Raw genomic sequence first — 15740 nt, forward strand, 5'->3', positions numbered from 1 at the left:
TGGTGGTCCCCATTCTGTGGAACAGTCTCCCCCAGAATGTGCTCCTAGAAGTCAACTAAAACAGCTTTGCCTGTGGCCCTTCAAATTCTCCTTGGCTGTAGGGAGTTTGAATTTTTACCAGTTTTTTCCTCAACTTCAACAACTTTAAGGTGAGTGGACTTCAACTCCCAGAACTCCCCAGCCAGCTATGCTGGCTGGGGAATTCTGGGAGTTGAAGTCCACTCACCTTAAAGTTGTTGAAGTTGAGGAACACTGTTTTTAGGCAGTGTGGGGGTTTTCCTTCATGGACCACGAGGAGGCAAGATATGATTGGTGTTGCCCTGTGTTGGGGCTCATCAGATGTGCAATCTTTGGGGGGGATTTCAAACTCTCTACTGGGAGCTGAATTCAGGGTGGTGAGCTTGTGGGGCGCTTTGTCCCCTCTTCCCTCCCCAACCCCCCTTCCTTTTGCACATCTCCTAAGGCCGGAACGCCTTTCCTCTTCACAGACATGACCCCCCTTGGCCAGGCAACTGGAAAGGCCGGTACTCTGTATTTGGGCTGGCTCTGCACGGGTGGAGTGAGAGATTTCAGGAGGGGGGAGGGGGGACATTGGTGCTTCTGTGCACAGCTAGAAGAGAAAGAGCACCCGTGATCTTGGGCCCTCCTGAGGGCATCAAGAGGGGGCAAGAGCTGGGAGCTTTCAGCCTTCAGCCGGGGAAAGAGGGTCTTCCCCAGGGGGCTTTCACTGGGCACCGGCATTGATGGAGGAGCAGAAATCCGCCACCCAGAGGGAGCCCCCCTCCCCACAAGGGCCATTGCTGGGGAAGGGGCAGGGAGGGGAGCGCCTCTCACCTTTCGCCCCGCTTGAGGGCTCCCCGGAAGCACCTCTGGGCCCTTTGGGCGAGGCAAGGCAGGGCCGGGCCCCCGTCGGGGTCCAGCGGAGCTCCTCTGCAGGGCTCACAAGGGAACCGCGGCGCGCAGAGCCGCGCTGCGCCTCCCGGCCATGCTGACGACGCGTCCCGCTGGAGCCCCTGCCCAGCAGCCGCGCCCCCCCCGGGTTCCCGGAGCCCCCCGCGTGGGGAGCGGGGCGAGGCGCTGCTCCCACGGAGCCTTCCGCTCCGCGCCCAGCTCGGCCGAAGAACCCAGCGGGGCCGAGGGCCGGGCGGGGGCAGCGCGCCTGGCCAGGGAGGGCGGCAGGCGGGGAGGGGGCAACGGGCAGCGGGACAGCGCAGACGCCCCCCGCCCCCCCCCGCGGCGGCTCAGCTCGGGGTGAGGCGCGAGCGCCGGGGACGGACCCGGGAGCCTGCCCGGCGCGGGCGAGGCGGCGCGGCGCGGTGCGGTGCGCTCGCAGGACAAAGGCTCCGGCGGGGAGGCGGGCCTGGGCGGGGTCTGGCCGCGGAGGGCGGGCCGGGGGCGGGCGCTGGAGCCGCAGCGGGCGGGCCGAGCGGCTGAGTCGTCGCGGGCAGCGGCGGGGCTGGCCTCGGGCCGCGCTCGGCGGACTGCGCTCCTTCGCCCGCGCGCTCCGGCCAGGCGCCGCGGGGCTGCTCCCTCGCCGCGCCGCGGGGCCTGCCCGGGCGGCATGGAGCGGGCGGCGGCGGCGGCGGCGGCGGGGCGGCTGGGCGGCGGCGGGCGCGGCGGCGGCGGCGGGCGGTGACCGGGCCGGCCGGCGGCGATGCGCCCGCCCTGGCCATGGAGGAGCGCTGGCACCGCGTGCTGGCGGCGCTGGTGATGCTGCTGCTGTTCGGCGGGCTGGTGCTGCAGTACGTCTGCCCGGGCAGCCAGTGCCGGCTGCGGCCGCGCCTGGCCGGCGGGGCCGCCTCGCCCGCGGCGCCGGCGGGCGCGGGCGGCGCGGACCCGTACCGGGCCGAGGACGAGAGCCCCGCGCGCTTCGTGCCGCGCCGGAACTTCTCGGCCGCCGAGCTGCTGCGCCGCGCGGCCTTCCGCATCGCCGGCGACGACCTGATCGTCTTCCTGCACATCCAGAAGACGGGCGGCACCACCTTCGGGCGGCACCTGGTGCGCAACCTGCAGCTGGAGCAGCCCTGCGAGTGCCGCGCGGGCCAGAAGAAGTGCACCTGCCTGCGGCCGGGCAAGCGCGAGACCTGGCTCTTCTCGCGCTTCTCCACCGGCTGGAGCTGCGGGCTGCACGCCGACTGGACCGAGCTCACCAACTGCGTGCCGGCCGTGGTGGACAGCAAGCGGGACGCGCGCCTGCGGCCCACCAGGTAGCCGGCGCCCCGGAGGGCGGGTGAGCGGGCGAGCGGGCGGGCGGGGAGCAGGCTGCGCCCCGGCCTCGGCCGCGCCCCCTGCAGCCAGAGGCGAGCAGCGAGCTCCGCGGCCGCCGGCGAGCCCTGGCGGCTTCCTCGCGGCGCCCCTCCCTGTCCTCCCGTTAAGCCACTGCTTTTACCCGCCCGCCCTGCCTGCCTCGATCTCCTCGCACAGTCTCCACGCGCTCCCCTCGGACCCTCTTCAGGGAGCCCCGCGCCCGCCTCGCCGCCCGGCCCGGGAGAGGCTGAGGGGTCCGGCGGTTCTGGGTCGGGGAGCGGGGCGCCGCTGCCCGAGGGCCAAACTCGGCTCCTCATTTTTGGAGGCCTTGTCCCTTGGGGAGCCCCCGCCGCCCGCCGCCCGCCGCCCCCCCCCCCGGTGATTCCGCTTCCTTGGGGAGAATCTGGGACGAGCGTGCGGAATTTGGGAGCTCTTTCGGTGGGCTTCGCGTGGAAGTTTGCGGGTGGATTTCCCTGGCGGGCGCCTTCAGGCCAGCGCAGAATCGGCTGCCGAATGGAGTCGGAAGCACAGCAATGCCCGGTACCGGAGCATCCTGGTGGCCGCGCTGCCCTGCATTTGGCAGGGAAAAGGCAAAGTTCGTCCTTTGCTTGGCCTCAGACAATAGCCGGGAAGAGAGAGGAGTTCCTGCTCTTAACCCAGCCCGCTCCGAAGCTGCTCGGAAGGGCTTTCCTGTTGCACAGGGAGGTGGACGTAGAAAAGAGCCACCTTTCCCCGTTCACCAGCATTGCTCTTCTTGAGCGACTCCAGTCGTGGAAGGCCGGCAGCAGAACGCCTGCGAATGCCTCCCAATAATAATTTAATGTTATGCCTGTTTGTAGAGTCGGCGCCCGGCTGGGTGCTTCCTTGTCACCGAGCATCCTCAGATCCCGTTTTGGCAGAAAAGCTAATTTAGCCAAATGTGCTACCAGGAGGTTTTTCTTCCCAGCCCCGGGATGCCGTTTCAGCCTTTCTGAGGTGAGAAAGGACTGGATCGGCTGCGGTCTGGGAATCTGGATTTGAACCTCCACGGCTGAGAGCTGACCAGGCCTTTGGGGAGGAGGTGAAAAGGAAAAAGGGTTACTGTGCTGGAAGCAGGGCAGAGATGCATGGAAGGGGATATCTGGAATGCAGCAGAAGGCGTCAGGGTGCATACTGGCCAAGTTGTCCATCTTAGGAAGAATGGTGGCAAAAGGCCTGTGTTTAAGGGATCAGCCCAAGATGGAAGGGATTGTGTGTTTGTTTAGTTTCTGACCTGTATTGATTGAGTGCAGTCTTGCTGCTTTTGATAGCCTTGAATGATGGATCTCAGCTAACTGGTGATGTTTCCCCAGATTTTCTTGGTCAACTCTTCCCCATTTCTTTGAGGTTACTGCGCCTAAAGTGGTGGCATTGGAACGAAAGATTAGCCATGACTCACGCACGACTGTATACAATGCCTTTGACTCTTTTTCAAGTAATTTTGCTATAAGAAATGAAGGGGTTCCTGTGGGACTGGAGGTTCCGTTTTATTCATTTTAAAAAATTGTTGCTGCTTTTCAGAGTAAAGGCCTTGTCTCCAGTGGGTAAAACAGGACAAGCAAGGAGTAATTCAAAACTAAAAGGGTCAGACAGCAACTATACCACCTCCCCAAAGTATTAAAAACTGGGGAACGATTGCATCAAAACACCCACTCAAAAGAAAATTGCGGACATTGAGGTAGCTATGAGGAATTCTTTAGCAGAGGGGGATAATGAAAGCGTTGAGGTGACATATTCCAGGAACATGTTTCCTTGGGGGGTTTCTGGGTCCGTAATTTGCAAGATAGGAAGGCCATTGCTTAAGAAAAGAAATAACATTGTCCATCTTTGTGGATGGAAACCGTTGAAAAAGAGAACTAATCCCATTGCTTCCAAATTCTACGAAAAAGTTTTTAAAACTTCTCCACCTAGGGTGCAAGCTTTTGGGTACTGCGGTGTTTCTCAACCTTTGCAACTTTCAGATGGGTGGACTTCAGCTCCCAGAATTCCCTAGCCAGCATGGCTGGCTAGGGAATTCTGGGAGTTGAAGTCCACCCATCTGAAAGTTGCCGAGGTTGGGAAACACTGGGATACTGTATATCATCGCTGAGACATTGTTAGAAAGTGGAAAACAGCAGAAAGAGGAATGCTTGTGATGGATGGAAATGTGGTCTGGACCATCCGGTCACGTTAAACACAGATCCATGCGAAGCCAGGGATGAGTCCGCCTTCCTAAAATTTATTTCCCGTCGGATAAAACCAAACTGCCATCTATGGAAAAAGCTTAGAATTGCGACAGCCCGTCTCCTTCCAGAGACAGGTCTCTTGTCTTTCTATCTGTTCCAGCCTTCCTTTGTCTTCTGTAGCCTTTCTGGCATTTTGGTTTCTTCAACCTGGAATTTTATTTGGATTGCAAATCCTTCAGGACAGAAGGCAGCTTATGACAACTCAATGCAGGGTCCTCAAGCCTTTTCTGTTCAAAGCCTGTGCAGAATTGATGGGCAGATAGGCTGCAGCCAACCGTGCAAGACACTTTTTAAAATATATATATATACTCGAGCTATTTTCACCCTCTCCTTCTTTAAATCTTGGTTTACCTGCTGGAGACTTCAGCGGACACGTTGCAAAAGGGCTTGTATTTCTGGGCATAGTTTAGCTGCAAAAATCAGTGTTGCGTGTATTATGCCAAAGGATGACTAAGAGCTGTTCCTGTTCATTCTCCTAACAATCTTGCAGAGTAGGCCACTTATTCCCATAATTGGAGAATTGGGTGATGAGGCCCTGAGGAGGAACTGTAGCCCTGTGGAGAAGACTCCATTCCCAGGACAAGGCTGAGTCTTGATTCCTAAAAATACTAAGCTACACTGTGATTTATTTACTTTGGACTACATAGGCTGCCATTGTGGCTTATAAACCTTGGTTTATGGTTTAATATGTTGCATGGACCCAGCCAGCAATAGCTTCTTCAACAAACTGTAATTAAAACAAATGATGGCTTAGGAAAATGTGTGATCCCAGTCGTGCTCTCACCTGGCATTAGGTTGTTCCTAAGTAATTGTGTAACCCAATTAAAGGGGGCACCTCAAACTTCCTGGATTTGCTCCTTGCTGTTAATGGATGCTTGAAAATCACCGCATGCATAGTCCCCATGGGCGATAAGAGTTCTGCCTCCAGGCAATCTTTTCCATGTGCAGGCCGTGTTGGTTGGTGCTGTGATCAGAATATTGGAGTAAGATAGATGAGGACTTTGCTGGGCTGTGGAAGCTCCCTGGGTGATTTTGATCCAGTTACTCAAAGCCTAACCTACCTCACAGGGTTGTTGTGAGTATAAAATAGGTGAGGGGAAACCCAGGACTGTGCTTTGAGCTCTGGGGTGGGAAAGACTGTGTCTAAACGAAATAGTATTGCCTGTTAAAGGGACCACATGGGGGTAGGGGGATCTCTTAAACTCAAATGACTGTTAAATATTTGTTGTTGTTTAGTCGTTAAGTCGTGTCCGACTCTTCGTGACCCCATGAACCATATTGCACCAGGCCTTCCTGTCCTTCACTGCCTCCCTGAGTTTGCTCAGTTTCATGCTCATTGCTTCAGTGATGCTATCTAACCATCTCATCCTCTGCCGTCCTCTTCTCCTTTTGCCTTCAATCTTTCCCAGCATCAGGGTCTTCTCCAAAGAGATCTCTCTTCGCATTAGGTGGCCAAAATATCTGAGCTTGAGCTTCATTATCGATCCTTCCAATGAGCAATCAGGGTTGATTTCCTTTAAGATTGACTGGTTTGACCTCCTAGCAGTCCAGGGGACTCTCAAGAGTCTTCTCCAGCACCACAGTTCAAAGGCATCAATTCTTCGGCGCTCGGCCTTTTTTATGGTCCAGCTCTCACAGCCATACATTACTACTGGATGTTAAATATGCATGCATGTAATTGACACAACTTACATTATTTGCACAACTGTGCAATTGACATCATTTGCTGCCAAGGACATAAACCTGTCAATTACATCCTTATGCACATGACATAAATTGCAAATTATTTTGGAAAGACTTTAGAAACATTGGATTTGTCTCTTCGTTCAGGGGTAACACCTGAATGGAGATTGGGCCCATTGTGTCTGGGCCTGCTCAGTAAATGTGAGTAAAATATACATTGGAGTATAAAGGCATTAACAAATGAACTGGGGAGGACTTCTGTTAGTTTACAGGATTGGTTCTGATGTGCTGGGGTTAGAGTTACTGGTTTGTAAATTATGGTTTATTCAATTTATTAACGTGGCTTGATTGTTGCCCAGTTCTTACAGGTTCTAGCCACCTTGTGCAGGAACCCAGCTGTTTGGGGTTTATGCAGACCATGGCTTAATGTAAGGTATAACTCCAGCCCTGGTTTATGACATCTGGACTAAGCAGAAGCCAGTTTCCAGCTGCGCTGAACTTTGTAAGAATGTTCCTACCTCTTAAGAAGCATAAGAGGAAAAAAATAAGTTTCATGGCCTTTCTTCCCTTTTTGTATTACGATTTAATACAATAATTGCACAGCCACTTAATAGCGATGGTGGCACTTTCTCTGAAACCCTGTCTACTTGACAAGCAATTATTGTGATTGCAGCTTGTGTGTGCTAAAAAAGGGAACATGGGTGTGAACAAGCATTTGCTCTCCCTCCTCCTCACACCTGTTGGCTGCACTTCTCTCGGTTTTCTTGCTGTTGTCAATTTTAACCACCAGCAGCTGGGTAGGGGCTAGTCAAATGTCTTTTCTAGGAGTTCAGGTAGAGAAGAAAACTTTTCTCAGTGCGCCTGGCCCCAGGCAGCCTCCTGCTTGTCATGTTTGCGAGAGGTGCAAAGCTGTGCGCCTGTTGCTTGGCAAGATAGGGAGACTCTTGTGCGGAGGTGTGTTAACTGGGAGATGAGCTGGAGTGTGGGCGGTCTGTCCGAGAAGCTCCTTTTTTGAGACTGAGGACAATCTCTTCTCTGTAGGGGCCTGATCTGTTTTTATTTATTTTGTAAATGGTCACAGACCGTAGGCGAGAGGGGAAAACAGGAAGGTCTGCAAGAAGTAAAAAAATATAATGAGTAAGCAAGGAGTAAAGTGTTATGGGTCTGCTTGTATGATGCACTGAACCACCACCTAGATAAATGTATGTTGTGTGAACTTGGGCCATGGGGTTGGTTTCTTGTGCAGTATGTTGGCTAAGTGGATAAACCATGATTCAGTTGGCCATGGTAAAGAGCACTGTGTCAAACCCCCCTCCCTATGACAACCCTATATTTGGACTGGTAGTCCATACTGTTGGATTTACCAGCAGCATGCGATGCTATAAACTCAATTCTGTAAACTATAGTTACTGGTTTTGAGTAGTTTACAAATTCCAAACCAAGCAAATGACATACTGGCTGGGTTTTCCATCATGCTAATCTTTTCTAGCCCAGCTGTGTGGATTTTAACTGCCAGAATTCTCAACAATATCCATGCTGACTGGGGGATTCTGGGAGTTGAAGTCCATGCAGCTGGAAGTTGTCGTGGTTAAGAGACACTTATGTTTCTTTGGGCTCAGTGCAGCCTTCTCCAGCCTAGGGTCTTCCATATGTGCTGGACTTCAACTCCCAGAATCCTTAGCTAGCAGGGCCATTGGCCGGCTGGGACTTTGGGTGTTGGAGCCCAACGCATCTAGGAGGCCCCACCATGTGGAAGGTGGGGGTGGAGTGTTCTGGTTGAACCCGTCAGCGTGCTTTGTGAATGCAGCTCCTGCTGGCAGAGGAAGCAGATCGCCAAGTTCGCTTTCCCTTTGCTTGTTGCAAAGGAGGAGCCATTTTGGAGCAGCTTCACCGGTGGAAACTTCACCCACGTGGCGCTTTTTGGAGCACTTGGGAATTCTCTCCCTGCAGCAGACGTCTGCCTGGGTATCTTAAGCACTAACAAGCCCCTGGGGGGTTATTAGGGGAGAACAGATTAGAGGGGAAAAAAGCAACTTTCTTGGGTAATGGGATTGCAGAAACCGCAATGCTTTTTTGGCAGAGTGCAGAAAATGGTGTTTTGCTTTAAAAGACCCACCCCGGCAGGGGATCTGAGGAATCCCAAAAACCCCTCCCCGAGTTGGCTTCGTTGTTATGGAAAGCACATCCCTAACGTCTGTAGTGATGAGTCCCGGAGCCACAGGATAAAGCGGGAAGAGACCCTCCTGTCCTGAGCAGTGGTGCCAGCTCCCTGGAGACAGACAGGAGTGTGTCACACGCAGTACATGGGTGCTTGCAAGATTCCCTGCAGAGTTTCCTGCAGGAAACTCTTGTCTTTGGGTTGTTCCTTGTTTTTTAATGTTTTGAACAATTTGTAAACTGCCCAGAGCCCCTGGGAGTCAGGCAGCATCTAAATGCAATATTACTATCGTTATGGCTATTATTGCACCATTCACAAGGATGCCTTTGTGTTGGCAAAGCATTATGGCTACAGTGACCATATTTTCTTGGAAAAAAATAAAGGAGAAACTGGGAAAAGGGGCCAATCTGAAAGAGGTCCGTAAGGATAAACAAGTTTTAATGGTTTACGTTTATCGCTTTGAGAATTCAAGAGCAAAACCAATAGATCTAAAGGACAGCTTTCTGAAATAACGGATGTTTGGTCACTGTAATTACGATGCATCTGAAGGGTACCAGATTGGGGCAAAAGGACTACTGAAACCATCCTGAGATATCAGCCCACCTGGCCTCAGGAGCCAATCGGGGCTTGTCTGGTCAGCTGACCACAACAGCCAATGACAGCTTGTCTGTCTCTATATATGCTGCTGCTCCAAGCTCAGGTCTTCAGTCTTGTGGCCTCCTTGTGGGAGAAGCGTCTGGTTTCAGAAACCTAACCGCTCCTTATTCTTAAGTTTCTGATTAGTATTTTTTTACAGTGCTTCCTCTGATTCTGGATCTTTTCTTCCTACCACCCGTTTATGGTGGGAAGGGGAATATTTGTGGTGGTACCCACCTTCAATATCTTTTACTGTCTTGTGCTGCAGTGGAGGCATATCTAGAATTATAATTTGGATTTGCCAATATATTTCACTGGTTCCTAATCTTCTGAACCTCTTACTAGCCAGAAGTAGTCATGGATTAGAACCGCTGCATCATCTCACTTTTACAGTTGTTGCAATTATAATACTGTAGACTTTTTCCAGGGGTGACTTGTAGAGGTCCCATGAAGGGGGTAGACCTCAACAGGAAGGAAAGAGTTGGGAGATCTTTTTTGGGGGGGATGACTGGAGAGTGAGCAAAGGAGGAAGGATCAGGGACTGTACTTTTTGAGGTGTTGTACCCCCAAGTTTTGACTTGGAACAACTTTTTCCCCCTTGGTGCTCCCAAATGAGACCACACCCACAAGTCCTACCTCGCCAACTTCAGATTTATTTAACTATGGTCAGCAACCAGCAAGCTTAAACACCACAACAGCAGTCTCTGAAACAATGACTGGAAATAGCTAAAACAGTATAATGATCACCTAAAATATTTAGATTTAAAACCAGAGCGAGAGAGAAATTGAGTAAAACAGACTAAGACAATATAAAACAAAAATAGGATGAAGTAGAAATGTCATCTTGTTTCACTGTTTACCTTTTCTGCTTTTGGATTCTGTTTGTTTTTTTTGTAATTTTTGTAACAAAAAGGAAGACAAAAATAGAAATGCAATCAAATCAAAGAGCAGAGAATGCCATCACTCCAAGCTTAGGACATTTTATGTCGTCTTATGGAAATTGCAGCAGATAGAAACTTAGCAACTCTATTGCTGATGGTCAGGTTAGGGTTAAATAAAATGTGGAGTCCTGCCTAGTGTTGGGAATTGGCCAGGATGGCTAGAAATTGGGGTCACAACGGGACGGAGGGATTCTGTTTTAAAATGTCTCGCGCCAGAGCTAGAAGCATTGGGTTACCGGTGCCGCGTGACCTTTGCTGAATTGCTGAATGGGGCAGATGGTTTTCAGATATAAATCTGTAAGTGGGTGCTATTCCTTCGCTGCTGCAGTGTTGTGTTTGCTTGTGATAGATGCAGATGAGCTGTGAATATTTCTCATTTCATTGCCGGGGTGGAATTTGCTGCCCTCAGCAAAAAGGGTCCCCATCTGCTTCGCCTGCTCCTCCTTCTTTTTCCACTTGAGTGAAGAGAGGAATTGGAAAGATGGTGAGGAAGAAGGCTGGATTCTCAGAAAAGGGCCCTTGTGAGCATTGGGGGACTAGCTCCAGTTTGGGGGGTCCCATCGAGCCCACTGCTGCATCACAAGAAGGCCTGTGTCCATTCAATGCATTCAGGATTGGTTGGCTGAATTGTGTTGGTCATTAAATGAAGCGCCGCGGATAGGCTCACACAACACACTGAGTGAAATCATCTGCTGGGACGATGGGTTGTATGAACCAGGGCAAGATGGTGGTTCGGTAGCTGGGCTGTGTTAACTCTGGGCCTTGCAATAGCTATCCACTAACAGGGGCACTCCAGGAAATACTGCAGATTCAGATCTAGCTACCCAGCTTCTTCTGGATGGAACCGCATTTTCTTTTTATTTGGAATCTGGTCGCAGCACTGCCTCTTTAGCGAAACGTTGAAAAGAAACTGAGGACAATAAGGCAAAGCCCTGGAAGGGGAGTACTGATTTAGGGCAGCGTTTTTCAGACGTGGCCGTTTTCAGATGGGTGGACTTCACCTCCCAGAATTCCCCAGTCAGCATGGCTGGGGAGTTCTGGGAGCTGAAGTCCATCCATCTTGGCCAGGTTTGAAAAACACTGGTTTAGGGAAAGACGCCCTGCTCGGTGAGCCAAGCTAGTGTGCATTTTTCATTCTGTTTCATGTCATCCCATCCGTTATCCCTGCAATCCATATTTAGCGGTGGGTAATTTCTACTTGTAAGCAAACCTTTGCGTGGTGCAGCTGAAGCCATTTCTCTCTGCATTGCGCAGCATTCGTTTTGCCTTCCTGGGATGTTATCCCTTTTAAAACGGTGCTGTAAAGGATGGCTTGCGATGGTCCTGAAATCCATCTACAGGAGATTCATATTTATAGCTTGCAATCTGTCCTGGGCTTGGCATCGTGTTCTATTAAATTATCAACCATCAGTGGAACACAGGTGAATAATGGGCGGGTGCTTCTATTTGAAAGAAAATAAAATATGGGTGATGGTGGGAAAGGCTCTGCAGATTTGGTGCGCCGAGCCTCATTTGCTCCTCGTGCATTTAAATGGGAATTGCCAAGACTCATGTTCTTCACTGAGGTAAATGGCTGCATGAGGAGAATATTAGTAAACTTGATTGCTTTTTAAATTTGACGGCCCGAGTGGCTTCAAGATGCCGAGGAGAATTGCTCTCTCCCTTGCAAGCAGCCCTGTCCCCAATGAATCACTTGGATGTACTTTCCTGAAAGAAAGTGGAGTAGCTTAAATGCGCGGTGCACTGATTTACATCCAATGGAGGAGGCCTTTTTTGCTGTCCCTAGTTGATTCTGGAGTAGGAAAGCTGGCCCTCGAAGGAACTCCCGATGGTTTTGCACGGACATGGCCAAGTTAACATAATCTGGGGCTGGAATTACACATGCCGCCCCCTCTACCCAGCCAGAAGGCTGGTGCTAAGCCTGCGGAAACTTCTACCAGCAGCTTCTACAAGTAGGATTAAATGCTCTGAGATAAGTAGAAACTGGAAGCTTTCCAAAAGTGTGTGTGTGTGTGTGGTGCACGCATGTTTTTTACGTGAGCAAAGCAAGCGTTCATTGTTTTAGAAGAGAAATAAACGGCTGGCAGCCGAGGAACTCAGGACCTGGATCATCTGTTTGGCTCCCAGGGTTTTAGGATTTTCTTTTTACATCTGATGGTGACATTTTGAGGGGATGTTCCGTTCCGACTTTCCTCTTTCCTGGCCTTTTCAGACTGCCCTGATAATTTATTGGCTCTCTTCCCTCCTCCCTCATAAATCTTGCAAGGCCAAATTTGTATTTCATGTGGGCGTTGGATGCCTCCCATTGCAGAATTGTTAATGAGCCAATTACAGGCCCAGATGTCCGAGAGGATCTGGGATGCGATTCAGACTGCATTCCCTTTCGGGCATCTGGTTTTGAAGACGTAGGGTAGCGTAGGTGTGCTCTAGCAGTATTTGTGTGTCTGAGAGCACTAATCCAATGGGATTAAGCTGCTTTGTTCATCTCGGTGCAGTAAAAGGCTGGCAAACACCTGGTTGAGGAAACAGCCCAAGAATGGACAGGACCCCTCTTGTGCGCATTGCAGAATTCACTCGGGGGTCGAACAGAGAAGTTTCCCTGAGCTTGGGGCTTGCGAGGCACCAGGATCCCAAGGAACCTGCAGTCCCACCACAGACTCAGGTCATTTGTACCTCCATAATGCCTTCATTGGCATGGGGGGTATTGTTTGCTCCTGCGTGTTCACAGATGATGTTGGGAACATTGGTTCCCCATGGTGCGAGAGCTGATTTGCTGCTTGTTTGAGGCTGGTTTCACTCTTCCCCCGAGCCTGACCCACCACCTCCGAGGGCTGGGGATGAGGAAGGGCAGTGCAGTGCAAGAAGGAAGGGGCTCTTGCGTTAATGAACCTGCGTCTTTTTTGTTCTGTCGGGGTCCTGTCGTCCTCTGTTAACACCATCTGTCCTTACCCCGAAAGGGACGAGGTTGAAAGGCATTGTCTTGCTCTCGTTCTGAAACAGCCCCAGGATTCGTGTGGTTGCACACTTTAATCTTGAATAAGGATCTTGGCACTTGGGTGACATTCTGGATTGGATTGTTGTGGGTTGATTCTGTGAATCGGAAGGGTGTGATTTGGCAGGATCGGTGCATGTTGAAAGGAACGTCTCTTGTTTGTCACTCTCCTGGGTGTGCACTTGCTCGCGGTCTGTGTGTGGTTTGACTTTTCCTGTTTATAAGTTTGACCTTTCTTTATCTTCCTTTCTTAGTTGATAAGTCCTTTATTACTGCATAAGATTTGCTGCTTATTATTTGGGTAGAAACGCATGACGTGGGTGTCTGGAAGAGGCAGCAAATCCAAATGGGCTGTTCTCCAAATCCCCCACTAGAGGAAAAGGAAGCATTTATAGAACGTCTCCTTTTTAAAAAAAAACAAAACTATGCTTCATTTAAAAATGGGGATGCATTTTTTTTTAAATACAATTTTCTCCTTGGCTATCCCAGCTTAAAAAGTCTAGATAAAAATCCAGGGCTGATATCACACTCAGGAGATGTTGCCAGCAGAATTTGTACGTAGAGAAGGGTTGCAAAACCATCCTTTTCATCTTTCAGCATCAACTGGATTGTGGTTAATTGGTGATGGGCGAGTTGAACCCATTTGTTAAAGGCATTGCAGCAGACACATAGCAGAGAATCAGCAGTTGGCAGTTTTGGGCTAAAGACTGGTGCCTGGAGGGAACCATCTGCTCTTCTCCCAACTCATGAAGAAAGTGGTTTGCATGCAGAAAAAGCAGAAGTGAGTTTCAAGGAGGTGGGAGAAAGGGTGTGACCCCGAACCGCACCTCTGACCAGTCAAATGCTTTGATAGCTTGGTCTTCTGTACGGTGAAACGTGTCGTGAAACGTGTTGGGGCAGCAGCCTCCTAGATTCCCAGTGTCCACAGCCAAGGACGTGTAGTCATGGCAAAGCTTCTTGGGGGGCACCTCATTGGGGAAGGCTTTCTTAGAACCACAGTAAAACAGGAGGGGGTTTGGGAATTTGCCCCAAGTTGGTGCCACCCTCTTTCAACCTTGCTAAAAATGTGCGCCGAAACAAGCTAAGAAGGTGAGGCTTAACCAGCACTTCGTTCAATACTGGACGGGAGACAGTTAATGGACACGCTGCCTCCAGGTGTTGGCCCTGCTGGCTGGGGATGATGGTGTTGAAATCCAGCACCTCTGGAGGAGGAGATTTATATAATTATTTAATGGGTGCACGGGGCTGTCCAGCTCAAACATTGTGACTCTGCGCAGCATACCATGACAACAAACAATAAACAAAAAAAAAAAGCCAGTACAAAATATTTTTTAAAAAAGCTATAAAATATGCCATGGTGACTGTAGGTTGGGGAAGGAGACTTTAAATCTAGTTCCTTGGAAGCTCACGTTTGGTGCCTTGAATATATGTAAGTGCAGGGTGGTGGAGGAGGAGCAGAAGGAGGAGGAATAGAAACTTGAGCTTCTGCAAAAAGAGAAGACGGTCCAAAGGGATCCGCAGCCAGTTTACCTAAACAAGTAAATCACACCATTATGCAGTGTTCCCCCTCTTTCCCCTTTTTCAAAATTGCTGAAGTGTGATTGAATTAATGGGCCCAGCTGTTCCTTTCTTTTCAGAAGAAGGTGGCTGAGGTCCTCAATGTATGCGAGGTGTGTTTATGCACATGGACGGATCATTTGAGGAGGCCCCGGCTGCTGCTGCCACCTTTGGGGACTGGAGCTGGCGGTTTGAGGTTAAGGCCCAGGAATGTCGAGTATTTACCTCGCCTTGGGCTGGACAGGAGCTGCACACACAAACACATGGCTAAACTCCATGCTGGCGATCCGAAAACAGGACGTGGGGCCCCTAGGAATGGAAAGCATGCTTCCACCCCGAGCGGTGTGGGTTTGGGGCAGGACAGACGCCAAGCTTTCTCAAAAGATTTCATTCTGAACACCAGCCAGGAGGAACAGGCTGCTTGCTCTGGGAACAGTGATCCGTCGGGATGATGGATGACTGCAGCTTTCGCACGTGGTTTGTCTCCTGGCAGGCATCCAGGAGGAACGTAAGAGGATCGGAAGCAGGAGCCCTGGTTGCCTCTGGGACTGGCCGCTGGGATTCCAAGAGCATGCTGGTGTCGCCGAGACTCGAGGGTGGATGTTTGGGGCACTGGAACCTTTGTGAGTGCGCACCCGAGGGTTAATTCGCCCATACTTGAAAAGAGTGTTGACTCGGGGCACAGGTGAAAGAGCCTCCTGGGTTGGTTTTTAGTTTCGAGATAGGATGGGCTGCCCCAGTTTTCCCTGACATGATGCCCTCCAGATGTTAGGTCTCCAACATCGCTGGAAACACCATATTGGGGAAAGCAGGGAGGCTGCAGGGAAGGTCTTTGCATTGACCCCGTCATTGGGATAACTGCCAGGTAGGTCTGCGCAAGCAAGCACGTGGCATAGCCCAAAGCTCATTTGTTTCTGTTCCAGTGGGAGTGGAGATATTGTTCTCCAGGCTAGAAGTGACATTCACTGTGGCAATTTGGGCAAGTAAGTCATGGGCTATCTTGGGGAAAGGTGGTGAGTCCTAAGCCGTTGGATAAAATAGTTATCCTGGAATCAAAAGTATTTAAAAGAATTCTGGGACTTTTTAATCAGGTACACTCCAGAGAGAATCTCAGTCAGATCTTGTATCTATCTAATTTAGTCTTGCCTGCATCTCTTCAGAGTTTTGGAACAACCTTCCTTAGTCCTACTTGGAGATGTCAGAAATGATTCATCGGTGGATCTCCTTTATGGAAGATCTCTATTCCATTAGTAGACTAGGTGCTGGAGTTTCTGCCTTTTCTG

General features: G+C 50.8%; 1 protein-coding gene across 1 annotated transcript in view; it reads left to right on the forward strand.

Moving 5' to 3' along the window:
- Positions 1 to 1413: 1413 nt before the first annotated feature.
- Positions 1414 to 15740, forward strand: part of HS6ST2 (heparan sulfate 6-O-sulfotransferase 2) — a 90662-nt gene continuing 76335 nt past the window's right edge. Inside the window, exon 1 of the mRNA XM_088151562.1 lies at positions 1414 to 2207. Within this exon, the coding sequence (XP_088007688.1) occupies positions 1672 to 2207 (536 nt within the window). The 5' untranslated portion in view covers positions 1414 to 1671. The remainder of the gene's footprint in view (positions 2208 to 15740) is intronic.

The sequence above is a fragment of the Python bivittatus genome, unplaced genomic scaffold (assembly GCF_059951505.1).
Source record: "Python bivittatus isolate LINGU-HERP-01145 unplaced genomic scaffold, Pbiv_v1 ctg000670_np1212, whole genome shotgun sequence".
Lineage (NCBI taxonomy): Eukaryota > Metazoa > Chordata > Lepidosauria > Squamata > Pythonidae > Python > Python bivittatus.